Here is a 25,779-nt window from a genome sequence, read left to right as displayed (position 1 = left end):
ATAGATTCAGGTTTTAAATATATTGGTTAGGGTTCTGTTCTTAGTCTTAGGTGTATGTGCTCAATCGCTCAGTCATGTCCAGCTGTTTGTGACAACCTGGAAGGTTCTTCTGTCTGTGGAGTTTTCCAGGCAGGAATAGTGGCGTGGGTTGCCATTTCCTTCTCCAAGGGATCTTCCCCACCCAGACATCAAACTTGTGTCTCTCATGTCTCCTGCATTGGCAGGTGGATTCTTTACCACTACACCAGCTGGGAGGCCTGTTTTCAGAGTTACTGAAAGGTAAATTGGCAAACAGTTTCCTGAAAAGATGTATCAGTATGTGCATAATTTAAAATGTGTGTAGATTTTGCCCTGGCAGATCTAGTTCTAGGAAATTAACCTAAAGAAAATAGACGAGTGAACCATATTGTGTTCAAAACATTTTCAGTTTTGTAACAGAATGTTAGAAACCGCAGATTAGAAGATTAAATTGTTATTCAGTGAGAACTATCCACCTGCTAAAAATCTGTAGCTCCATATTAACATGAAATTATGTCCACAATTTATTGCTAAGCTGAAAAATGATTATAAAACAGTGCTTGTGTTATGATCCTTTTGTATATAGTGTCTAATTTTACACATGTAAAGTCTAGAAGGATCTGTCAGTTCAGTCACTGAGTCGTGTCCGACTCTGTGACCCCATGAATTGCAGCAAGCCAGGCCTCCCTGTCCATCACCAACTCCGGAGTTCACCCAAACTCATGTCCATCGAGTCGGTGATGCTATCCAGCCATCTCATCCTCTCTTGTCCCCTTCTCCTCCTGCCCCCAATCCCTCCCAGCATCAGAGTCTTTACCAATGAGTCAACTCTTCGCATCAGGTGGCCAAAGTATTGGAGTTTCAGCTTTAGCATCAGTGCTTCCAGAGAACACCCAGAACTGATCTCCTTTAGGATGGACTGGTTGGATCTCCTTGCAGTCCAAGGGACTCTCAAGAGTCTTCTCCAACACCACAGTTCAAAAGCATCAATTCTTCGGTGCTCAGCTTTCTTCACAGTCCAACTCTCACATCCATACATGGCCACTGAAAAACCCATAGCCTTGACTAGACGGATCTTTCTTTGCTGGCGAAGTAATGTCTCTGCTTTTGAATATGCTATTTAGGTTGGTCATAACTTTCCTTCCAAGGAATAAGCGTCTTTTAATTTCATGGCTGCAGTCACCATCTCCAGTGATTTTGGAGCCCCCAGAAATAAAGTCTGCCACAGTTTCCACTGTTTCCCCATCTGTTTGCCATGAAGTGATGGGACTGGATACCATGATTTAATTTTTCTGAATGTTGATCTTTAAGCCAACTTTTTCAGTCTCCTCTTTCACGTTCATCAAGAGGCTCTTTAGTTCCTCTTCACTTTCTGCCATAAGGGTGGTGTCATCTCCATATCTGAGGTTATTGATACTTCTCCCAGCAATCTTGATTCCAGCTTGTGCTTCTTCCAGCCCAGCATTTCTCATGATGTACTCTGCATAGAAGTTAAATAAGCAGGGTGACAATATGCAGCCTTGACGTACTCCTTTTCCTATTTGGAACCAGTCTATTGTTCCATCTCCAGTTTTAACTGTTGCTTCCTGACCTGCATACAGATTTCTCAAGAGGCAGGTCAGGTGGTCTGTATTCCCATCTCTTGAAGAATTTTCCACAGTTTATTGTGATCCACATAGTCGAAGGCTTTGGCATAGTCAATAAAGCAGAAATAGATATTTTTCTGGAACTCTCTTGCTTTTCAATGATCCAGCGGATGTTGGCAATTTGATCTTTGTTTCCTCTGCCTTTTCTAAAACCAACTTGAACATCTGGAAGTTCACGGTTCATGTACTGCTGAAGCCTGGCTTGGAGAATTGTGAGCATTACTATACTAGAGTGTGAGATGAGTGCAATTGTGCGGTAGTTTGAGCATTCTTTGGCATTGCCTTTCTTTGGGATGGGAATGGAAACTGACTTTTTCCAGTCCTGTGGCCTCTGTTGAGTTTTCCAAATTTGCTGGCATATTGAGTGCAGCACTTTCACAGCATCACCTTTTAGGATTTGAAATAGCTCAGCTGGAATTCCATCACCTACACTAGCTTTGTTCGTAGTGATGCTTCCTAAGGCTCACTTGACTTCTCATTCTAGGATGTCTGGCTCTAGGTGAGTGATCACACCATCGTGATCATCTGGGTCGTGAAGATCTTTTTTGTACAGTTCTTCTGTGTATTCTTGCCACCTCTTCTTAATATCTTCTGCTTCTGTTAGGTCCATACCATTTCTGTCCTCTATCGAGCCCATCTTTGCCTGAAATGTTCCCTTGGTATCTCTAATTTTCTTGAAGAAATCTCTAGTCTTTCCCATTCTGTTGTTTTCCTGTATTTCTTTGCATTGATCTCTGAGGAAGGCTTTCTTATCTCTTCTTGCTATTCTTTGGAACTCTGCATTCAGATGCTTATATCTTTCCTTTTCTCCTTTGCTTTTTGCTTCTCTTTTCACAGCTACTTGTAAGGCCTCCCCAGACAGCAATTTTGCTTTTTTGCATTTCTTTTCCATGGGGATGGTCTTGATCCCTGTCTCCTGTACAATGTCATGAACCTCCGTCCATAGTTCATCAGGCACTCTATCAGATCTCGTCCCTTAAATCTATTTCTCACTTCCACTGTATAGTCATAAGGGATTGGATCTAGGCCACACCCGAGTGGTCTGGTGGTCTTCCCCACTTTCTCACATTCCAGCCTGCATTGGCATCAGGCGTGCCTGGTCTGTGATGTTAGTGATTTTTGGTACCAGGTTGAGTGACTGAGCACACACACGCTGTGGTTTGCTCTCTTCTTCACGCTTACTTATGTATTTCTTTTACTTTGGGCATTTTTTTGGTATTATTCACATACCCTAAGCTTTAATATTTTAAAATTTGAGTAAAAATATTTTTGCTTTGAAGTTTTTGTTCCCTTTTCATAAGGTATGTGAATTTAATTGTTGGAGTTTTTTCTAGGAGGGAATCCCATGGCTGTGGTCAGCAAACAAGTAAATATGGAACTGGCCAAGATCAAGCAAAAATGCCCACTTTATGAAGCAAACGGACAAGCTGTAAGTTGACAGCAAACAACTTCATACAATTTCTTTGGTTCAGTTGAAAGCAATTTTGGGGAAATATGTGGGTGAATATACACACATACAAGTATGAACTGAGGGTAGAAGTAATGTGGCTTTATTCAGATCCTTAACTCTGAGCTATATAGGGAGGAGTTATAATAGCTGCTTAGGTGCCTGAATACTTAATGAAAGTTAGGCTAGTCAAGTGATTAATTTTTTTATTTGGCTGTGGCCACCTATACCCTAAGAGACCTGTAGAATTGACCACCTGATTCTTCATTTCTTTGTATTGTGCCTCCCATCGTGTGCTTTAGCTTTGTGTGCTCTTGATGATTTCAGTTTTATGTTCCTAGGGTCAGGTTTTTGATGGGCTAATAGTGAATGGTAGTACTAAATTGATGCTTAGGTAGGTTAAAGTATTTGTTTATCAGAGGCATTTGTTGTTGTTTAGTCACTAAGTCACATCCAACTTTTTGCAACCCGATAGACTGTAGCCTGCCAGTCCGTGGGATTTTCTAGGCAGGAATACTGGAGTGGGTTGCCATTTCCTTCTCCAAGAGATCTTCCCAACTCAGGGATCGAATACACTGAGCACCAGGGAAGCCCAGATAGGAGCTTCCTATAGTTAGCATGGCAGTAACCTGAAAGTGATGTTTAATATGGGAGAGTAGGAGTGTTTTAACAACTGCTTGATAGGTTATATGTCAGTTCTAATTTTTAGGGGCCTGTGAAACTCAAAAGTTTGTTTTCAATGGCAGTTTTGCCAGCTCGCCTGTTAGGAGTAAAAGAGACTCTAGTTCTCAGGATATAAACACATTATCACCTTTATATTTCAAGGAAGAGAAGATTTGCTATGTGTATGGCAGTGTAGCTACTGTTATTGAAAGTGGTAATATTCCAACTCTAGAATTTTTTGTCATAGGTCCTATGGGACATCCTCGCCTTTTACTGTCTACCTTTAGGGAAAGACTTTTTTATAGGGTTCATATCAGAGAAGTACAGACTTTCAAGGAATGCTTTGGTTCCCATCCCTACCATTCTGGATCCAAATTTACTTCCAGGGCTTTTCTGGGGGTGAGGGAAAAGGGCAAGCAGCCTTCTAACAATAAAATAGAAAAAGATGAAGTAGACATTAATTCAGCAATTCTGTAAACTTCTATTACTTGCAAAGACCTGTTTAAAAAAAAATGCAGAGATGAATAAGACAGTCCCTGCCGTATAAGCCACTACAGTCTGGTGGGACTTGTATACAAATTTTCACACATATACAAATGTAGAAAGAGTCCTATAATAGGCTCCCATTTTTCCAGTCTAGTTCCATCTATCCAGTCTTGTTGAGAGCGGGGGAAGTAACATGACCAGATAGATGTTTTATGTAGATAGACAATAATTCAGAGAATTGACTTATGGAAGCAAGGTCTTTGAAGTTGATATTATATCCTCAAGAAGTAATGGAATCCAAGCCAAAGATTATCACTGATCTTTGAGACACTATCTTTTTCTTTTGACTTACCTGAATGTAGAACAGGTTCATTTAGTCTTTCTAACAGTAAAGTGTGAGTTTTTTTCCCCTAGTAGAGATATCCAGAGGAATGGTCTGATTTTGTGGTATGAGATAAGCTGTAAAACATTTTAAAAAACATTTGTTTCCAAATAAATGCCCTTCTCCAGGGGAATCGTCCCAACCCAGGGATGAAGCCCAGGTCTCCTGCGTTAGAGGCAGAGTCTTTACCATCTGAGCCACCAGGGAATCCCATAGAACAGCAGCGTTCACTCAGGTGTGGCCTACAGCCAGCCAGCTGCCGGTTCGTGAGCTGTCGGTTACTAATATGGGATGAGAGAGATATCTTGTGCCAGAATGTAAATAAACTGCATCCTTTCAACCACAATGTTAGTTCAGATGGCTTTGGTAGCAGGACTTTTCTCAGTGAAAGAAATGTTGCTTTAGTTTATGTTCTGGCATAAGCTCCTGATCTCACCAGGACCAGCTCTTTGAGTAGCATTCTAGTAAACAGTTGTTAAGCTGGTGTGTGGTTTTCAGCATTTTGTTGTCGTTCAACTCTGATCTTTATAGAATTTTTCTTGGTTGGTTTGTATTTGGTAATGCAGCTAAATAGTAAGGAGGATTCTTTAGGCATTGTTAAATTTGGGGAAATAATTTCTTTGTAGCTTTGAGTTCTGCTTGCCCTATTAATGTTTCTGTATCTTGCTGTTCCCAGTAATCTAGCTCAGAGGAGGAATACAGACTGGGTTTTGGCTTATAGCCAGATTAACTTATATTCAGATGTTTCATGGCTTTAGAAATCTAAGGAATCTCACTCAGTTGCTTCGTTTCCTCATTTTGCAGGGGAAGAATCTAAAGCACGCACGTTTGCCTGACATCACCATAGTCAATAAATTGTAGAGTCAGGTCTCTTGTCTGGTGTTTTAGCTTTTTTTTTTTTAACTTTAAAAATGGTCTATAGTCACTTTACAGTGCTGTGTTAGTTTCTGCTGTGCGGCAGGGTGAATCAGCCACAAGTGTGCATATATCTCCTCTTTTGGATTTCCTTCCCATTTAGGTCACCGCAGAGCACCGAGTAGAGTTCCCTTTGCTATACAGTTGGTTCTGACTAGTTATCTACCTTATACATAGTCGTGTATATATGTCAATTCCAGTGTCCCAATCCATCCCACTTCCCCGGGTGTTTAATTCTGTTCTGCCTGGCTGAGAGTCCAGGGAAGGCTGGGGCAGGAGAGGTGTGCAGTTCTGTCAGTGTGACTGCATCAGCTGAGTCTCCTTCTTTTATTAAAAGAACTTATTTTAATTGTTACTCGAAGGAGGCCCACCTAGAATGATGATACTCAGCCATTGCTTTATCTTTAGTAAACTATTGTACAAAACGGGATGTGTTGCTCCATTCTTTCTGTATAGTGTCAGTGGAAAAGGGGGTAGTTAGATGGTTCTTTTGTTAGTATACAGAAGTTAATTATTTCATCCTGTACAAGGGCAGCAGCAAACTCAGTTATATAAACCACTTGTAATACTGTCTTAAGGGCCTCCCTGGTGACTCAGTGGTAAAGAGCCCACCTGACAGTGCAGGAGATGTAAGCTCAGTCTCTTGAGTTGTGAAGATCTCCCGGAGAAGGAAATGGGGACCTACTCCAGTATTCTTGACTGAGAAGTCCCATGGACAGAAGGACCTGGCAGGCTATAGTCCACGGGATTGCCAAGACTCAGACATGACTTAGTGACTAAACAACAGTGTTGTCTTAGGAACATATTACCGTATCCAGGCATTTTGCTGCTATAGGAAAAAAATCATGTAGTAAGTAGTTTTTGTTACATTACCTTGTTATTGTTTTAATCACAGTCACAAGAATCCCTGAAAGAGCTTGCCTCTCTGTTCTCTGTGGTCTTGCACTGGCAGCTAGGATGTTGAACTAATAGAAGTATCTTCCAAGCCTATAAAAACAGTCAGAGCTAATGAAGCAGCTACCCTGCTCATTGTCATCGTTAATTGATGATGGAGTCATACTCTGAATTATGCTGTAATTAGTTTTGAATGGATAAGGTTGGAAAATAGGGTAATTCATGTTTTCAGTAGCATTTTGGGAGTCACCAGTGGGAGGTCTGAAAAGCTGGATTGTGGGGTATACTAGACAAGTGGCTGAGTGTTTTCTGCATCTCCTATACACCAGCTAGTAACTCAAGGGCTTTAGATTCTAGTTTTGTTTTCAGCTTTTTTTGAGTCATGAGTGTAAGAGAGAGGGGTGTGTATGTGTATATGTGTTGTTACTATCAAGTGAGATCCAAAGGCTCAGTAACCACTTGGAGAAACAGATCCTGATTTTCTGCTTGGGAATGGCTCAGAGGAAGAAAGATAACTCTTGAAAGGTAATGCATACCAGGCTTCTTATAAATACCATTGATTGGGTACACTCAGTACCTACTGTAAGTTACCAGGTATCCAGTTGTGTTCATATAGAGTGGTGTCTAGGTTATTATATGTTCCATCTCCATATGGCTTAGTCCCTGCTTTAGGAAAGTCAGTTATTTACATCCCCTAATACCTTATGAGTTAAAGGGGGAGGGAGGCAGCAATCTCCATTTATAGAATCACATTGAATTTTATTGAGTTGGCCAAAAAGTTCATTTGGGTTTTTGTACGGTGTTATAGAAAAACCTGAATGAACTTTTTCACCTACCCAATATTTAGATTAAGGATATTCCCCTTGCCTTATTCTCCCTTTAGGGTCAACAGCTGTCTTTCATTTCCCTTAGCTATTTCAGAATCTGAGTTGGAAACCCCTCAGATGTAAATTTGTTCTTCCACAATTTACCAAAGGAACCAATGTTTCGTTTTATTGTAATTACAGAAGTACATGGAAATGGGAGAGGTGGAGATTGACTGTAACCTCTGTTGGCCAGATTTGGCCATTACAACTTTTTTCAGGGTGTTACTTTTTCCTGAGGATTTCTCTTGCTAAATGTCAGAACTTTTAAGCACCTGAACCTAGGTGTCCCTTAACTCCATTTTTGCTCTGCTGCTAGAGAACTTATGCAGACTAGAAGTGTGACAGGTGGGCAGTGTTTTTGAAGACCTACCAAGCTTGTGATGATAGAATGCAACCAGAGATAGAACTAAGAGCTGTCTTTTCTTTGCGATGACTTCTTGCAGAATCAGGGACCCTGTCCAAAAAGTTGCTTGGCTTTCCCAAAATTTATTCTGCATGGGCCGGTCACATGGTCTCCCCAACCCATGACCATGTTCAGGGATGCTCCATATAATCTACAGGACCAAAACAGTCAGGATTATAATCCATTTACAGGAGTGAGACTCACCAAATTTTTCATCTTAAAGGAACCGTTTATTTGGAGACTTTTGTAGAGAAATAAATGGTTTTGAAGAATCGTAAAATCTGTTTCAAGCGATAGCCTTTTTGTTTGATTCTTTGCTAGAAAACTGTATCAGTGATTCTTTCCCAAAAGAATACATAGTTTGTTGTTTTGTGTTCTCACTGGGGTGTAATACAGAAATCCAGCTGCCATCAGACATGCTGCTAATAACGCTGGTAGTCATTTGCTAAATTCCTTTCTCAGAATGTAACTAAGAATCTAGAATAGACTGGTCAAATTAAAATTATTGAGACTTGTATTTAAAGACCGCCAATATGTCAACATCCTTTCATAATTATTTGTGAAACTAACAGAGTTCAAGGGTTCTCACCAAAAGGAAAGAAATGACATGAAACAGTATTTAAGGAGTGCTTAAGGTAGTCAGTTGCTAAAATTCTTTTCATTGTCTGAATCAACTGGAACATATGTAATTAGCTTAATTTTAGAAACAAATTCAAGGTTTAAATACATCAAAAACACATTTTGGTTTTCTCCCAGTCAATGTTAATTTCCTAATGGACAAATATTTTATTTACTGTTTTCCAAATAATTTCTTTAATTTCAAAGTGGAATTTTTAAATTAATGGGAAGACAATCCAGGTATCAAAGGTATCCCTGGTCTCACTGCCAACATTCCTATAACTGCTTAGCTAGCAGATGCTGGGTGGGGCCTCACTGTTGACGGGAGCCCTGAGTTAGAGAGGTGCGCTAGGGCTGTCGTCATGCCGTTCTGGTGTCGATCAGATGTGGCGGTGAGCTTTTGGTTTGGTGTTTGTTTGTTTGATTCTGTGTTGTTCTTGTTACTGTCCAGTGTTTTTCTTTTTCTCTTTTATTGAATTTTGCTTTATTCTCTGCTTTATGACACCATCTCCCTTGACCTCCCTACCCTCAACCACCACCAAAAGTGCCTTTCTTTTGCCCATTTCTATGCCTTGACTTTCCCGTTTTAGTCTCTGTACAGTCTGTTCCTTATTTCTCCGGTGGTTGCAGCTTCTGAGCTAACAATGCTTCTGTCATGCTGTGTGTTTAAAGCCTTGATTTTACAGCTGTCTTACAAAACTAAACTTGATGTGGCTGTTGGGCTGTTATTTACAGTTTATTTCTCTCTCTGCTGCACTGGTTAAAAGGACACTGTCAAGGTATTTTTTTTCATAATTTTTCAAGTCATTTTCCTCACTGTTTACAGTAACCCATTAAAAGCTTGAAACTTAAATCTTTCGCTTCCAAAGATCCTCTCCATCATACATTCACACTGGTTTGTTGTTGTAGAGTTGCGCCTATATGTTGGACTGGTGCCATTTGAGTTTTTGTCATTGAAAGCGCATGTAAAAAGTCAAGTTTTTTGTGGTGATGTGGGTGGGCTAAAGGGGAAAGTGTAATGAATCAAGTGGGCTGCTCAGCAAACAGAGGGAAGTAAAAGGTCAAATTTGGTCCCTCTAACCTTGACAGTGTCCCTTTAAATATTTCTCTACCACACACCCTGGACCCCAGTTACTGAGCCTTGAAGTGCTGCGTACTTTTTCAGTATGAACTTCCCTATGTGACTGCCACTCTAGCTGCAAAGATTAAAGCTTGTCTAAAGCAAGCCATACAGTTGGCACTGGAAGAGCTTTAATCAGTACCATTTGCACACATATGTATTGGCACATTCTGCCCTGTCGTAGTGGCATATGTGATCTGGCCCCCCTCGGCTATAGCATCCTCTTGCTAGGCATTTTAGAAGCCATGTATAGAAATATCACCATTTGTACTCCAGGAAAAGCAGTCCTTCACATTGCATCTGTGATCAGTTAACATTTCATAAATACGGAGGTTTCATATTGAAAACGTAATTGTTTCCTTTTTAAAGGAGCACCAGATTTAGAGTTTTTAGAATCATCTTTTGTAACATTGAGGGAATTAACACCAAGCAAAATTTCAGCCCTGCTTTGAGCTTCTCTGTATATGACCCTTATGGCAGAAAGTGAAGAGGAACTGAAGAGCCTCTTGATGAACGTGAAAGAGGAGACTGAAAAAGTTGGCTTAAAGCTCACCATTCAGAAAAATAAAATCATGGTATCCAGTCCCATCACTTCATGGCAAACAGATGGGGAAACAGTGGAAACTGTGGCAGACTTTATTTCTGGGGGCTCCAAAATCACTGGAGATGGTGACTGCAGCCATGAAATTAAAAGACGCTTATTCCTTGGAAGGAAAGTTATGACCAACCTAGATAGCATATTCAAAAGCAGAGACATTACTTCGCCAGCAAAGAAAGATCCGTCTAGTCAAGGCTATGGGTTTTTCAGTGGCCATGTATGGATGTGAGAGTTGGACTGTGAAGAAAGCTGAGCACCGAAGAATTGATGCTTTTGAACTGTGCTGTTGGAGAAGACTCTTGAGAGTCCCTTGGACTGCAAGGAGATCCAACCAGTCCATCCTAAAGGAGATCAGTTCTGGGTGTTCTTTGGAAGCACTGATGCTAAAGCTGAAACTCCAATACTTTGGCCACCTGATGCAAAGAGTTGACTCATTGGTAAAGACTCTGATGCTGGGAGGGATTGGGGGCAGGAGGAGAAGGGGACAAGAGAGGATGAGATGGCTGGATGGCATCACCAACTCGATGGACATGAGTTTGGGTGAACTCCAGGAGTTGGACAGGGAGGCCTGGCTTGCTGCGATTCATGGGGTCGCAAAGAGTCGGACACGACTGAGCGACTGAACTGAACCGAACTGACCTTCACTGTATCACGTCAATGAGGAAAAGTAACTGATGGGAAAGTAAATGAAATTCCTGACAAGAAGATCACTTCCATCAGCTCTGATAGCTGTGGAAACAGAACAAGTAGGGATGTCACCAAGAGCTCCTCTCTTTGGCTGGGGGATTGAATGGGTAGGTCAGATGTCTTTAATCCACCCAAGTCCCAGGTACCACCCTGATACATAAATGGTACCAAACTCCAGAGCCTGATTCACAGCCTTGTTTCTCAACATAAACGAGAAGATTCTCTCAGGTATCTAATTCTTAGGCTCAGGGGAATTCTCTAATTCATAAAGATTTCCTGATGTTTTCCATGTGTGATCTTTTAGAACTTGATGCTTTAAAATATTTTGATTGAGTCAGTTATAGTGTCTTTCATATTTGCAGTTTGAAAGGAGAATTGCCATCCTTTTCCCTTTGTTTTGGTGCAGATTGTACTTCTCACCATATTCTTTTTGCCATACCACGGCTCATCTGATAGAGTTACTTGTGTTGGCTCATCATTGAGAGGGCAGAGGCTAGTGCTTTGAAATCGTCTGTTTAATTGTGAAGGGCAAAAGTGAAGGTGTTTCAGATGAGAAGCAAGCGTTTCACTGTGATGGTCTGGCCCATAACAGTTCCCTCTGCTCTCCCTTACCCTAGTGATGATTAGAACGTTCATGTTTTGTTCCTTATTACCAATTTTAGGTTGATTGTAAAGTGAAACTCCGAATTTTGAAACCCATTTCCCATCCCTAACTTATTATGGCAAGAGATGCTTTCCTTAGACATACTTTTTTCTTCTTGCTGTCCCCATGAATTCAGCAGTGGAACGGAAGATACAGTTTACTTTGGGGCTGAATTGAGCATTAGCAGAGGGATTTGTGTCAGCTAACTGATGGCATCGCTAGGCAGGGCCACAGCAGGGATTTAGGAGCATGATCTTGCAGCTTAATGATCTGCTTTGCAATCTGTTCTCTTCCCCCACAGTAGTGAGCCAGCCTTGGTACCTCAGTTACTCGTAGTCTTAAGAGATTGGACATTCATCCTTGAATTTAATTGGTGCTGTAAAACACTAGTACTCTGAGAATTAAGATGCTGTTGTGTTCTTATTAATAGCCGTGAATTTCACTTCTCTCTTCACTACTCCTACCTGAAATTGTTATCTTAGAGGGGAAGCAGATACCTTGTTGCTCTTACTTTTTTCATCCTGCCCTTATTTACAAGGTGCTTGGGTGTGTTGACAGTCTTTGTTCTCCAGGACCTTTCCCGTGTGTTGTCTGCATGTCAGCCCCCGTATCTCAGTGCATGTCAGCTCCAGGGCACCTTGTGCTCCACATGACTTCACTCACCGCCAGTATGAATCCTGTGGCTGTTCATAGAGGTGGAGTTCCAGCTCTGAGGGCAAAATCATGAGAATAGGGAATATCTGGGCTGAAACATTTCATATCTCATTTAATGGAATTGACCACTTCATAGAAAAGATAGTTTGAATCATTGTCCTCAAAGGTTTCTCCTTTGAGATACATATTTTGACCTTTTAAACTGTAGAGCATTTGTGTTTTCATGGATGGTTATGTTTAGTCTTGTAAGGACCAACTCTGCCCTACTTCGAATTTTCAGGTTCCTAAAGAGAAAGATGAAATGGTAGAGCAAGAGTTTAACCGGTTGCTAGAAGCTACATCTTACCTTAGTCATCAGCTGGACTTCAACGTCCTCAATAATAAGCCTGTGTCCCTTGGCCAGGCATTGGAAGTTGTCATTCAGTAAGTACTTTGATACTGCTTATTGTATTGTGGATTTCGTTTATAGATTGCTGGGTAGTGTTTTAAGTTTCCATCAAGTCTTATTTGAGCTAGTTCTCACTTATTTTCATGAGACAGTTAAATCTAAAAATAAAGCTTTTTAAAATAAGTCCATACATGATCCTTAAGGCTCTCTCAATTGTAAAATTCATATCTTTTATGGTATTGAATTGATTGTATTTAATATAACCTACAAAATAATTTGCCATGAGCCAACTTTCTTATTCCAAAGTGTTAGAAATTTTAGTGGGCCTTGATACCATCAAATGTTTCGGATGGGCACCTGTCTTACACAGCACTGGTAGCTGTGCGAGCAGAGCACATATATTGTCTCTTCAGGTTACAAGAAAAGCATGTCAAAGATGAGCAGATTGAACATTGGAAGAAGATAGTGAAAACTCAGGAGGAACTGAAGGAACTTCTTAATAAGGTAAAATTCTGTATTTTTATCTGTCAGTCTTTCAGTATGACATTGGTAATTGTTGCTGGGAGAAATAGATCTTTCCTGTGACAGATTGCCTTTGACTGTTGCAAAGCTGGTCTAGTGCCGTCTGCTGGAGTCTAGGATGGAAGGGAGATCAGCTGTGCTGGGGTCAAGTTCCCACTGATGAAGACAACATGTCAGTAGCCAGGATCATAGTTCTGGCCTAAGGATTTCACTTGAGGTACCAGTATGAGGATATTCCTCGGTGGTACGAATAGGGGGCCCTTGTGTATTTCACCTTCCAGAGCCCCAGCTCCAGACTGGGAAACTGTTTGTTTCTCCCCATCCTGCCAGCTGCAAACTTGGGGGCTTTATAATTACAGAATCTGGGGGCATCTTTTGGCTAGGCTCTTGGCCTCCCTCTTTGACTATGTGCTTCATGTCTTCATCTTGTCAAATGAAGAGGTCTCTGGCACACCACCTTCACGAGCTGTGGTGTGGAGGATGCGAGAAGCGTGGCAGAGAGCCGACGGCCGAGCTGATGCGGCGCTCCTAGTTTCAGGCTTTATACCCTTCCCTCCGAAACCTGGAAGAACTGACATTGGGAATGGTTCCTTAATGTTCTTGATGTGATGGTTTGACCATTTACGTTTTTAAAAAACAAATCATGATAATTTGTTTCCCAAACTGTTTTATTGGTCATAGTTTCTTTTGCCTGGTAGTTAAATTTTGAATTAATTATTTGGGGGACATTGTTTTTATTAATGGGATACTCCTGGTTCTTCCATTTGTTTTGGAAGACAGAGTCAATCCTGCCTATCTGATAGTGATGTGATGCCTCTGTGTTGAGCCATGTAGGATTTTTTCTTATTTTAAATATCATCATTTGGAAGAGGTACTTAATTCCACAGATGTAGCAGTGTAACCCTGTTTTGGTATAATAGCAGTTTACGGGAGGAGCCAAAGTACATGCTTTGGTGATGAATTATGTCACTGTCTGCAATGTCAAATTTGTATTTTTCTCTCTTAGATGGTAAATTTAAAAGAGAAAATTAAAGAACTCCATCAGCAATACAAAGAAGCATCTGAAGTCAAACCACCCAGAGATATCACTGCTGAGTTCTTAGTGAAAAGCAAACACAGGGATCTAACCGCCCTGTGTAAGGTATGATATACATACATGCCTCGCTGATTTTATTTGGAATCCTAAGTGGTAGTATAGATCTGGGAGATTTTGGCCATTAGCCAGTCACAGATGGTAGAATAGTAAGAAAGGGTTTGGTACACAGGAGCCCTGGGGACGTCATGGGTTAGTTTCGTCTGCTTTTTCTGCAGAATTCCTGCCTTGTTTTCACAGTATCATCCTTTAGCTTACGTACAGCTCAGTTTAGCCCTCTGTGATAGTTTATCCGTGACAGTGTAGAGTAATGTCAGTGAAGGTGCACTTCAGAGATATTGGAGTCAGACCATCTGGTTGAAATCAACTTAGTATCTCCTAGCCATGTGACCTTAGACTCCTTAGTGACGTGGTGTTAAGTACTGCCTTACTTGTAGAGGGATCTGAAGGGCTTGTTGATACTAGGGATGCAGTAAATGCAAGAGAAGTGGTAGTCACTCTTTCTTTTTAATCCTTACTGTGTAGCATACTAGTGTGTTTCTTCTTCATCCTCTTCCCCCTCCACACCCCCCTGTTATGTTGCAACTTGTCTCCAAGAACAACTATCCCTGCACCCTGACCCAGCCTTGGGCGAAGGCACACTTGTAATTGACCTAAACAGGGGCGTGGTGCAGGCCTAACCCTCTGTGGCGCAAATAACTAGGTGCCTCTCTGACTCATCCCGACCAACCCGGTTCTCTTAATTCCATCAGGAATATGATGAATTAGCTGAGACACAAGGAAAACTAGAAGAAAAACTTCAAGAGTTGGAAGCCAATCCCCCAAGGTAAATAAGTGCTCCAACAGATAGCTTTTACTCTTCTCTCCATTAAATTTAGAAGGAAGATTACAAAGACCTTGGCCTTCTATGTATGTTCAGTGAATGCATTGTAGATTATTTCATGAATGGAAAGTGTCTGTGCACATAGGGCTACTTGTCAGGGTCCTTAATACTCTGTTCTTACATGGTAATTATGTAAGAGTGTCCTAGATACTTAAATCAAGGTATCTTTTTTAAAACGATAGCTTTTTCCCATAAGATTTGATATCTGAATGAACATTGTCTTTGAGTGGGGTAGAAAGTGGTATTGCTTTAAATTTCAAAATTCTGGGGATCAGAAAAGTGTTACCCTTAATTTCTGTTGGATTTTTGACAATGTACCCTTACATGGTGACAGGTGCTCTGTGTGGCATCTGGCATCCACATACATCTGCTCTTTTCTCTAGTCAAGGATGCCACCCGTCTTGCTTTTTAAAAAAATGCTTTATTCAAAGTATAAAACAACAAAAAAAAGGATACATCAAGTAAGCTTTTATAATGCAAGGTAAATAGTATAAAGAAGACTTTTTTTGCCAAACTAATTTTTTTATCCAATTAGTTAGGCCTTTGCTTTATGTAGGAAGCTTGGCACTCCTCCTAGGCACTAGCAATAAAGGGTTTAATAAGACAGATGAGGTCTTGTTTTTATTTCTTCACATAAGGCGTAGTCCCACTGAAATCATCAACATCAGCCCATTGAGAATGGTAGTAATGCCCTTTAGTAACCTTGAGCTCCTTCGTTCTCATTTTGCAGTGATGTATATCTCTCATCAAGAGACAGACAGATACTTGATTGGCATTTTGCAAATCTTGAATTCGCTAATGCCACACCTCTCTCTACACTCTCCCTTAAGCACTGGGATCAGGTAAAAAATTCCTTTGTCTTGTATTTTGTTGCACATGTCTCTGAGAGGGCTCCTAAGAGAAACTGTTAATTTATCTGTATGTGTGTTTTTAAACAGCTTTAGTTAGTTATAATGTATATACAATAAAACCTATTTTAAGTGAGCAGTTTGATATTTTGCCAAACTTAAATAATTATGAACCACCGCCACATTTAAGATATAGAATGTTTCTGTCATCTTGAAAAGTTCTCTCTTGCCCCTTTGCAGTCAGTCCCCGGCCCTTCAGCTCCTGGCCCTGCACAGCCACTGATTTGCTTTCTGTGGTTATAGTTTTGCTTTTCCTAGAATTACATGTAACATGAACCACATAGTACATGATTGCACCGTCCGTAGCCTTTTGTGTGTGGCTTTTCATTTGGATTCATTGTTGTTGGATGTTCCGGTAGTTTGTTCCTTTTGTTGTTTAGTAATATTCATATCCACTGAATGGATATGCCTCAGAATGTATCCAGTCACTGGTACATTGTTGGACATTTAGGTTGTTTCGTTTTTGGCTGTAAATAATTGAAGCTACTATGAATGTTCATGTCTTTCTCTTGGGTGAGTATCTAGAAGTAGAACTTTCACTGTGGGCAGCAGATGTTTAAAGTGTTTCCAAACCACATTCTCATCAGTAGTGTGCGTAAGTTCTGTTGCTCCTCACCCTCACCAGTACTGGATACTCTGCCAGCTTTAAATTTTTAACTGTTTTAATGGTTGGTTAGTAATTTTTCATTGTGGTTTTAATTTGCACTTCTTTGATGACCAATAAAGTGAAGCATCTTTTCATGTGCTTATTGGCCATTCATATGTCAGTTATTTGGTGAAAAGGCTGTTAGATCTCTTGCCTACTTTTAAAAAATCTTAATGTTTCTTCTCTTGTAAGAGTTCATTATGTTCTTCAAATCCTGGATATAATTCTTTTGTCAGATTTATGGTTTGAAAATTCTTTCTTCCAGTCTGCAGCTTGCATTTTCCTTTTCTAAATGATATCTTTCAAAGAGGAATATTTTTAATTTTATAAAGTCCTATTTGTCAACTCTTTCGTTTAGGCTAGGTGCTTTTTGTATCCTGAAAAATCTTTGTCTAAACCAGGACTGCAAAGAATTTCTATTTTCTTCCTAAAGTTTTATGAATTTAGCTCTTATGTTAGGTCTATGACTCATTTTCAGTTAATTTTTGTATACAGTGAGAGGTGAGGGTAGTTCATAGTTTTCTATGTGGCTGTCTTATTAATCTCGCACCATCTTCTTTCTTCATTTGTCTTGTCACGTTTGTGGAAAATCAGTTCTTCCATTCAGCAGCTGCCTCTCGACGTGCCGCTGTCTCACTGTCCTGACGACAGTTGCTTTATAGGACATTTTGAAATCACGCAGAATAAGTTCTTCACCTTCGTTCTTTTTTGAAAGTGTTTTGACTGGTTCAGATCTCTCAACTACAAATCGGCACTTGCCATCTGCCTCTGCAAGGACTAAATCTTGTGCTGCTGCAGCTAATTTTCAACACTCTCTGAAAGGAGTTTAGGGCAGAGAGCAGAAGTGAGGCACTCTGTGCTCTGGGAAAAGCTGGCAGAACAGGTCTTCAGATCGATATTTTCCGGAGCTGATTAGCCTGCCTCTTGTATCTCAGGGATTCCCAGATGGCTCAGAGCTAAAGAGTCCGCCTGCCAATGCAGGTGACACAGTGGATGCGGGTTTGATCCCTGGGTCAGGAAGGTCCCCTGGAGGAGGAAATGGCAGCCCACTCCAGTATTCTTGCCAGGAAAATCTCATGGACAGAGGAGCCTGGCGGGCTACAGTCTGTGGGGTCCTAGAGAGTCAGACACAACTGAGCCCGTACGTACACGTGCATCTGTTCGTATCTGGAAGAGCACTGAAGTGCTTCGTGGTGATGTCTGCTTCTCGGGACTCACAGTAACGAGACCAGCAGTAACCTTCTGCAAAAAATGTGTGCTTTGATTGCCTGTGCTCCCCAATTACCAGAATCAGTATGTGCCTGCTTTCCTCCCTGCCTCTCCGGAGCAGTTTCTCAGAGCTGTCTGAAATGCTGCCTCCCTGACTATAATCCTCATTTTTCTTCAGATAAAACTTGCAACTTGTGCATCTTTTAAGTTGACACCTCTATAAAATTTTAGAACCAGCTTATCAGTTCCTACAAAAACCACCTTCTATGATTGTCATCTTAACAATAGTGGGTCTTCAAATCCTTGAACATGGTCTGTCTCCCCATTTATTTAGGTTTTCTTTAATTTATCTCAGCATTATTTTATAGTTCTCAGTGTACCAGTCTTACACATCTTTTGTTAAGTTATTTTTAGGTGTTTTCAGTGTGATTTACTCTTGAACTTGTGACAAATCACAGCATTTCTTAGATGTTAATGAACCAATCTCTAAATCTGAGGCTTAAGATTGTATAGGAGTAAATATTATATCTTACCTACATTTTCATTTTTATTATGCATTTTCCTAGTAAAATTATTTTGACTTCCTCATCTTTAGAGCATGTCCTCGTATTCTTTAGAATTTGAGTTATGGTAAGGATTGGACTTGTTAGTGGTACATATCTTGCAGAATTGCCAGTTTCCTTACGTTTTTTCATGTAAATACTGAATCACTCCTGTCCTAGTCACTGATCTATCATTTGGCGTTTCGCTGTATATTCAAGTTTGAATGTAGGTGATGATCCATATGGAGAGCAGATGAGTCAGTCACTTAAGTAGTGAGTGTTCTGCTGCCAACCCAATATATTTTTATCTAATTCCTAAGAATTGTGGTATGTTTTTCCCAGAAGTTTAGTGAAATTAGAAATATCAAATAACCTTCAAAAGGTTTTCTGTTTGGAAGATTTTTCAGTACGTTCAGAGACATGAAATCATTTTGGGAATTCTTCCAGGCCAAATCTTGACTCTATGGATTATCTTGGGTGAGTCTTTGTAATCTTATATTGCCTTCATCTAGTTTGACCAACTTTAGTTTTGGAAGTTTTCCTCGACTTTAAAACTTGTACGTTTAGGGCATGAAAACTGATTTTGCTGTTATGTAGCAGAAAATGTAATTAGGATGGTGATCCTGATGTCCTGCCAAATCTGTAGTGCAGGCAAAAGCGATAAACTGTTGTGGTAGCTAATCATCTGAACTTACTGAATCAGCTTTCTTCCCTCTCCTGCCCTCTAGAGGCAGTCTGAGCTTGGTGGTGTAGGGCTTTGATGTTAGAAAGTCTGTCTCAGGAAAAAAGAAACTGCCCTAATTTCACTGCCCAGAGTTAGCCATACGCGACACTTTGGCTTTTTTTCCCCTGTTCCCTTCAGTTTCCTGGGGCAGCCGTAGTTGAAGACTGAGGGATTGTCCTTTAATTTCTGTCTTAGAGTACTGACTTTTCACAAGCTCGTGTTTTTTCAGTGTTGTTTTATAGGACTCAGTACAAATGACATCAGTTAGACTAAGAAAGTGTGAAAGATGCCCTTTTCTGTCCTCTTTAGGATGATGACTTTGAGTTTACTGGCAGCCACCTGACAGTGAGGAATGGCTACTCATGTGTGCCTGTGGCTTTAGCAGAAGGCCTGGACATTAAACTGAATACTGCGGTTCGGCAGGTTCGCTACACAGCTTCAGGTATGTCTTTACTAGTAAGATAAATCTCTTACTCTGAAATACAGTACTGATTTTCTGTTGAGTTTGACCTACTGAAAAAATAGTAGTTACTTTTCCTGATAGAATGTTTTATAAGCTATGATTCCTGAATTTAAATTTTTTCATTTACTAAAGTATTGAGCCAATAGAGCCTTTAGAGGTTCTGACCCCATCATAGTACAGACCAGAAAATGGGGCCGTTTTCAGTGTCTCCAGGTGAATGGATTAGCAGTTAGCATGGATCTGTTTGTTACTGTTGTTCAGTTGCTAAGTCATGTCTGTTCGCGACCCCATGGACCGTGGCATTCCAGGCTTCCTTGTCCACTATCTCCTGGAGTCTGCTCAAGGTCTTGGCCATTGAGTCAACGATGCTACCTAACCATCTCATCCTCTGCTGCCCTCTGCTCCTTTTGCCCTCAGTCTTTCCCATCAGGGTCTTTTCCAGTGAGTCAGCTCTTTGCATCAGTTGGCCAAAGTATTAGAGCTTCAGAACCTTTAGCATCAGTCCTTCTAATGAATATTTAGGGTTGATTTCGTTTAAGATTTACTGAAATTAGTTTGGTGTTCAGATCCAGTGAGTTTGGATCTAATTTTGCTAAGTAGATTCCTAAATACCAGGAAGTGGGCCCCAGGCTCCATTGAGAGCCACCCCTTGTGTTTTCACCATCTGCACCTTCGTCTTTGGCTTTTCCTGTTCAGGTGGGCTAACTGCTTAGGCTGGTTTCTCGTTTGGGGAGCAGTTTTGCTGATAGGTTGACTCAGAGCCTGAACTGCCCTTTGATTCCTGTGGCAGTGGTCTCTCTGCTCATTGTTGCTGCTTTCAGGATACATTGCCTTTGGAGTGCAGAGAACCCGTCATTCCAACCACTTTTGGAATTTGCTTGAATACCGTAGAAAAGCTTATGGACACCCCTCTGTATGGACTCTCATGACAGGTGGAGATGTGGCCACCAATCTTGCCCTCCATGGCCTCTTTTCTAGAGTTGCTAAGATCACCACAGATTATTATTATTTTTTCTTACAACAAATGAAACAGTTTTCCATTTAGTTTTCTCTTCAGAGGCAGCTTCTAGCTGATGGTGTTAAGATCTGTGGCCTTTAGATAGCCATTTGCAGGCCGGTGGAGAACAGTGAAACTAGTGTTTTGTGTCATTTTTCTTAATTCTGCAGCCACAGAAAATGGGCGTGTATGGAGCAGTCATTCTTATTTTGAGCTGTTTGTGTATTTTTTGGAAATTATGTGAAGAGGCATTCATTGAGGGAAAAATTGAACACAGTTGAGAAAAAAATTACATTAACTGACTTACAGTACCTTTTCTGTGGTCAGCTTTGAGCTCACTCACATCCTGGCAAGCTAAGCATCACGTCCTGGTGCACCTCAAGAGCAGCACGCTCTGGCTGCAGGCCGCATCCCCTAGACCTGCACAACAGTCCTCTGTCCGCTGGCGCCACTTGCCTCTTGGTCCTCAGGCGCTCCATAACTGCAGTTATGAGAGGCATTGCTTCTCCCGGAACAGGCATTTTACTCTTAATTTTGGTCTAAATTTACAAAACTTGGTAAATGATAAGGTCTTGTTAGTACAGAAGAGCACTAGGGTCAGTCAGGAAGGTGTGGGGTGGTATTGTGGTGAAGTTCGAGGACTCTGAAGTTGACTGTTGGGTTTAAATCCTGGCACTTGTTACCTATATGGCTTCAGACAAGTTACTTCACTTCTGCCTCAATTTTCTTTTGTGAAGAATGAGTAGAACTGACTTCATAGACAGGTAGTCAGAGCCGCCTGAGTCGGCATGTGGAGTCTGCTGCACACGAAGTGGTCAGTGCCCTTGTCAGTCTCATCCTATCACCAAGAAAGCCTTTTCCCTCCACCCTCTCTAGGCTGTGAAGTGATAGCTGTGAATACCCGCTCCACAAGCCAGACCTTCATTTATAAGTGTGACGCGGTCCTCTGTACCCTTCCCTTGGGCGTCTTGAAGCAGCAGCCACCAGCTGTTCAGTTTGTGCCGCCTCTTCCTGAGTGGAAAACATCTGCAGTCCAAAGGATGGGATTCGGCAACCTCAACAAGGTAGCTGGGCACCTCTCTACATTCCCAGCGCACAGGTACCACTCTGATGTCAGGGTGAGGGCTGTCCGTTCATTCCCTTTACCTCCTAATTGCATATGAAAGTATCCACGAGGACTGTCTACTGAGGTCATTTCTCAAACCCAGGCCTAGAAAAAGAGAGCGCTGCAGGCCTGAGTAGTTATTAATAATAGGGATTTCTAAACTTATATGGAGAATAGATTAGAGGAAACTTCCTGAGGAAGAAGTACTTCCCTGTTGAGACACAGCTGTGCTCAAAGCCCTGTTCTCTGGCTTCCATCACCAGCTCATGTGCTTCTCTCTCACGACAGGTTGTGTTATGTTTCGACCGGGTGTTCTGGGACCCGAGTGTCAATTTGTTCGGCCATGTTGGCAGCACAACTGCAAGCAGGGGTGAGCTCTTCCTCTTCTGGAACCTCTATAAAGGTAACTGCTTTCTAGTTTTCATCTTCTTCTCATCCTTCTAGGAAGAGAGAATTAGTAATACTATACTTGCCTTCAAGGAGGGCACAACTTAGTGGGAAGTCTATACAGCAAGGAGGCAGGCAGCCTCAGAATGGGGCAGTAAGTAGAGGCGGGCCAGAGTGCGAGCCCAGGCGCTGCAGAAGAAAACATGGGAGGAGGACTCCGCTCAGCCAGGGGCCAGCCCCAGGAAAGCTTCTGGGAAAGGAGAACTTGAATTCCTCATTCTCAGACTCTTGTATCTGACCTACCTACCCCTGAATCTTTGATCACTTCTTGTTTTATATTCTTATGTAATTGGGTTGCTCTTAGCTTTATATAGAACTTTTTTTAAAAAAAGAAAAAGAAAAAAGAAAAGTATATTTAGATACTACCTCATTCTAAGAAGAAGGTGTAAGACACTCTATGCAGCAGTTTCAGGAGGCCTGGCCTTGACGGTGCAGACACATGGATTAACCAGTTTGACTGGCACCCTGGTTCTTGCCACCACTCCTTACTGCCTGACACCGAAGCATCCTGCACGTGGCCATCGTTCATCCTTCATTTGCTCCCTGGGCACAGCGCTTCCAGCGACCGCTGAATGCTCTCTCTTTGCCACTGCCCACCTCCCAGTCCGAGCCACTCTTACCTGTGCATACCTGTCCAATCACCAGTAACCACTGACTGCTATCCCCGCTTCTTTCTTTTGATGGTTTTCATTTTCATGGCCAGCATGAAGGGTAATTAATCTAACGCTTCTTTTCTGTCAGCTTCCTCATTGTCCATCCCCTCCCCAGCCTCCAGGCACACTTGTCTGCTCCCCCTGGAACCCTGAAATGCACCATCCTATCTACTACTTCTGCACTGTACTGGGGCCTCTGCATTGTACTGGGGCCTGGGCCTGAGGTGCTTTTGTTTTCTCCTTTTCTTTCTTGCCAGCCTGGCATACTCTACCCAGCCTTCAGTCTTGACCTAAATGACTCTTTCAAAGAGACCTTCCAGGACACATCTGTCCCCACTGCCTCAAATGTAAATTATGTCCTGTGTTATTTTCTATCTAGTCTCTGTTTTCGTAGCTTTTATGATAGTTGGTAATTATGTATCTGATTTTTTTTGTTGCTCTTTGGGGTCTATAGTTTTTATGTCCCCAGCATCTAATACTGTGCCTGTCACGTAGCCTGTTGCACACAGGGCCATGAAATGGATGAGGAAAGGCAATGGTGCGTATGGAAGGGCCTCGGATAACAGCTAGGAGGCTGCAGCCCTGGTCATGGAGATGTCTTGAAGGATTCTGTACCTAAATAAAGGGACACTTGTTAGCAGGGTCTGAAGTGTGTCTTCAGGACTTCAGTATTCTGCCAGGTTATCTGCAGTGACGTACAGGAGTCACATTTCACTCATGTGGTTTGCCAGCTCTTCAGGAGACAGGACGCAAGTTGCTAGTTCAGAGACACATCTAGAATGAGTGCTGCACATCTAGGCTGTTGGATTTCAAACAGCCACGAGTAATGTGGGACCTGATAAGGAAGTACTTGGAGAAAGTCTGTAGGACTCTAGAATTGTCCTTTGTTTCTTCAGCTCCAATACTGTTGGCACTCGTGGCGGGAGAAGCTGCTGGCATCATGGAAAACATAAGCGATGATGTGATTGTTGGCCGATGCCTGGCCATCCTCAAGGGGATTTTTGGCAGCAGTGCGGTGCCCCAGGTGAGTAAGCGGGGCGGGGGCAGTCAGGGATCTGGGGCCATAAGACTACAGCAGAGTTTGATGGATCTCCAGTCGCAGCATAGATTCTTGGTCAGGGCAGTTTCAGCCAGAATCAAGTGTGTGCTGGGTTAGTTGTGAGAACAGCCCCAGTGCATGGGCTGGGGGACTGAGAAGCCTGCTCGCTGCCTTTGTTCACATGTATTTTCTGATTATCTCTACTTGTGAAATCACACTCCTCACCTGCCCCCCAACTTCCCCAACCACCTTTTAGATAAAGTGGCCAAACTCCCTTAAGGAAGTTTGATGAGATTATCTTGATACTTCTTTTCTATTATTATTTAAGTCCATTGAAACACTCTTAATGATTCCTTTGAGATAAGGCATATTAATGCTTCATGTGAATTTTAAAATCAAAAGGGAATACAGGTCAAGTCCCAGGTAGGTCTCTGGATTCATAGCGAAGGTGCCTGGACCCTCCTCGCAGCCTAAGAAGGCATTTGTGTCTTGTTTCAGAGCGGCAGTGTTCATCACTTGGCCAGCACTAGTGTCTCACTGTATCCCAACCCACCACAGCTTTCCCACCTTTCAGAAATGCATGATTTGTCCTTGGTTTCCAGCAACAACTTCCACTCATATCTTTTTCTTTAGCCCAAGGAAACTGTGGTGTCTCGCTGGCGTGCTGATCCCTGGGCCCGAGGCTCCTATTCCTATGTAGCCGCAGGATCATCTGGAAATGACTATGACTTAATGGCTCAGCCAATCACTCCTGGCCCCTCAATTCCAGGTGCCCCACAGGTGAGAAACTGGCAAACTCTACCTGAGCTTATTTGGAAATAGGCCAGTATCCCAGGATTTCGGGGTAAAAATAGTGCTACTGGTTTGGTTGTTTTGTTTTTTGTGTGTTTTTTTAAATTTTTTAAAAAAATATTTTCTTCAGATTTTTAATCTGTTCTCGAACCTTTCAAGAGCAGAGGGAAAGGGAGGAGAAATACTGTGTGTGTCTGATTTGTTACTTATTGGCTTTGTCTAGTCTTTGTTCAGAATGGAAGAGTCCAAAGTATAGACCAGTTACTTTTTCCTTATTCAGATTGTGTGTTTTAATTTTGTGCCCCATTTTGTACTGGCTCACAGGATTGTTGCAGCATCCCAGTTACTTAGAGGCCTGCAGGAAATGCCCCTGAGAAGTGACCTGAGGTCTTTATGAACAGTCATGGTTTCCCAGAACCCTGTGGCGAGTGAGGTCTGCTCTTAACTGAGGGAAGTGTCGCAGAATAAAAACAAGTACTGTGTTTTCTGTGGTTCAGAGTAGGCAGGACACCACGCCCCCAGTACATGCTACATCAGGCAAAGGAAGGTCTAGAACTGAGTGTTCCCCAGAATTAAACTGATAACTAAGTCCAGGTGCGCCACCCTAGAAGGCGGCACTGAGCTTCAGTGCCCTGTTTCCACTTCTCTGTGCTTTAGGGAGTTGCCTGCTAATGAGGGAGAGACCCTTTTTGCTAGGATGATGGACCAGTAATGGAACGGAGGTTGTGAGCCTTCAAAGGCCAACAGGAGTTCGGGAGTTCAAATATAATAATAAGACATATTTGCAGCCTGCTGATTTTCTCTAATTTTTTTCCTGAAATAGCCTATTCCACGACTCTTCTTTGCTGGAGAACATACAATCCGTAACTACCCAGCCACGGTCCACGGTGCTCTGCTGAGTGGGCTGCGAGAAGCAGGAAGAATTGCAGACCAGTTCTTGGGGGCCATGTACACCCTTCCTCGCCAGGCCACACCCGGCGTCCCTGCACAGCAGTCCCCGAGCATGTGAGACAGGCGTGTGAAGGGAAGAAGCCGGTGCGCGTGTCTTTGGCTGCATAAGCAAAGCTCTTCTAGCAATATAGATTCCACTGAGAAACTCGCCCTGCATCTGGGCTCCAGCTCAGCTGTTGAAGCGAAGCCCATGATGGTCAGGTGGCCGAGGAGGTTGCCTCCTCTAAGTGACTTAGAGCTAGGGAGGCACTTGTTCCATTAGTATGAGAGTCTGTGTTCTTAGGACTGAGGGAAGCAAGTACTGAGAGAGAACGTCTTAAGTCTCTTTGTCTGTGGTGGTTTTTTATATTTTGAGAATAAAACTTCATAGAAAATCA

General features: G+C 42.0%; 1 protein-coding gene across 2 annotated transcripts in view; it reads left to right on the top strand.

The window, feature by feature from the left end:
* KDM1A (lysine demethylase 1A) overlaps window positions 1–25,779 on the top strand; it is a 62,866-nt gene extending 37,087 nt beyond the window's left edge. For both annotated transcript variants that reach the window (XM_012152442.4, XM_012152425.4), the window contains 12 exons: window positions 2,999–3,093; window positions 12,321–12,463; window positions 12,842–12,932; window positions 13,957–14,091; window positions 14,796–14,869; window positions 15,657–15,768; window positions 19,265–19,397; window positions 21,292–21,479; window positions 21,809–21,923; window positions 23,517–23,644; window positions 24,293–24,439; window positions 25,275–25,779. In XM_012152442.4, coding sequence (XP_012007832.2) covers window positions 2,999–3,093; window positions 12,321–12,463; window positions 12,842–12,932; window positions 13,957–14,091; window positions 14,796–14,869; window positions 15,657–15,768; window positions 19,265–19,397; window positions 21,292–21,479; window positions 21,809–21,923; window positions 23,517–23,644; window positions 24,293–24,439; window positions 25,275–25,460 — 1,547 coding nt within the window. In that variant the 3' untranslated portion in view covers window positions 25,461–25,779. The remainder of the gene's footprint in view (window positions 1–2,998; window positions 3,094–12,320; window positions 12,464–12,841; window positions 12,933–13,956; window positions 14,092–14,795; window positions 14,870–15,656; window positions 15,769–19,264; window positions 19,398–21,291; window positions 21,480–21,808; window positions 21,924–23,516; window positions 23,645–24,292; window positions 24,440–25,274) is intronic.

Source organism: Ovis aries, chromosome 2, assembly GCF_016772045.2.
Source record: "Ovis aries strain OAR_USU_Benz2616 breed Rambouillet chromosome 2, ARS-UI_Ramb_v3.0, whole genome shotgun sequence".
NCBI lineage: Eukaryota > Metazoa > Chordata > Mammalia > Artiodactyla > Bovidae > Ovis > Ovis aries.
This window is presented reverse-complemented; position numbering and strand designations above follow the sequence as displayed.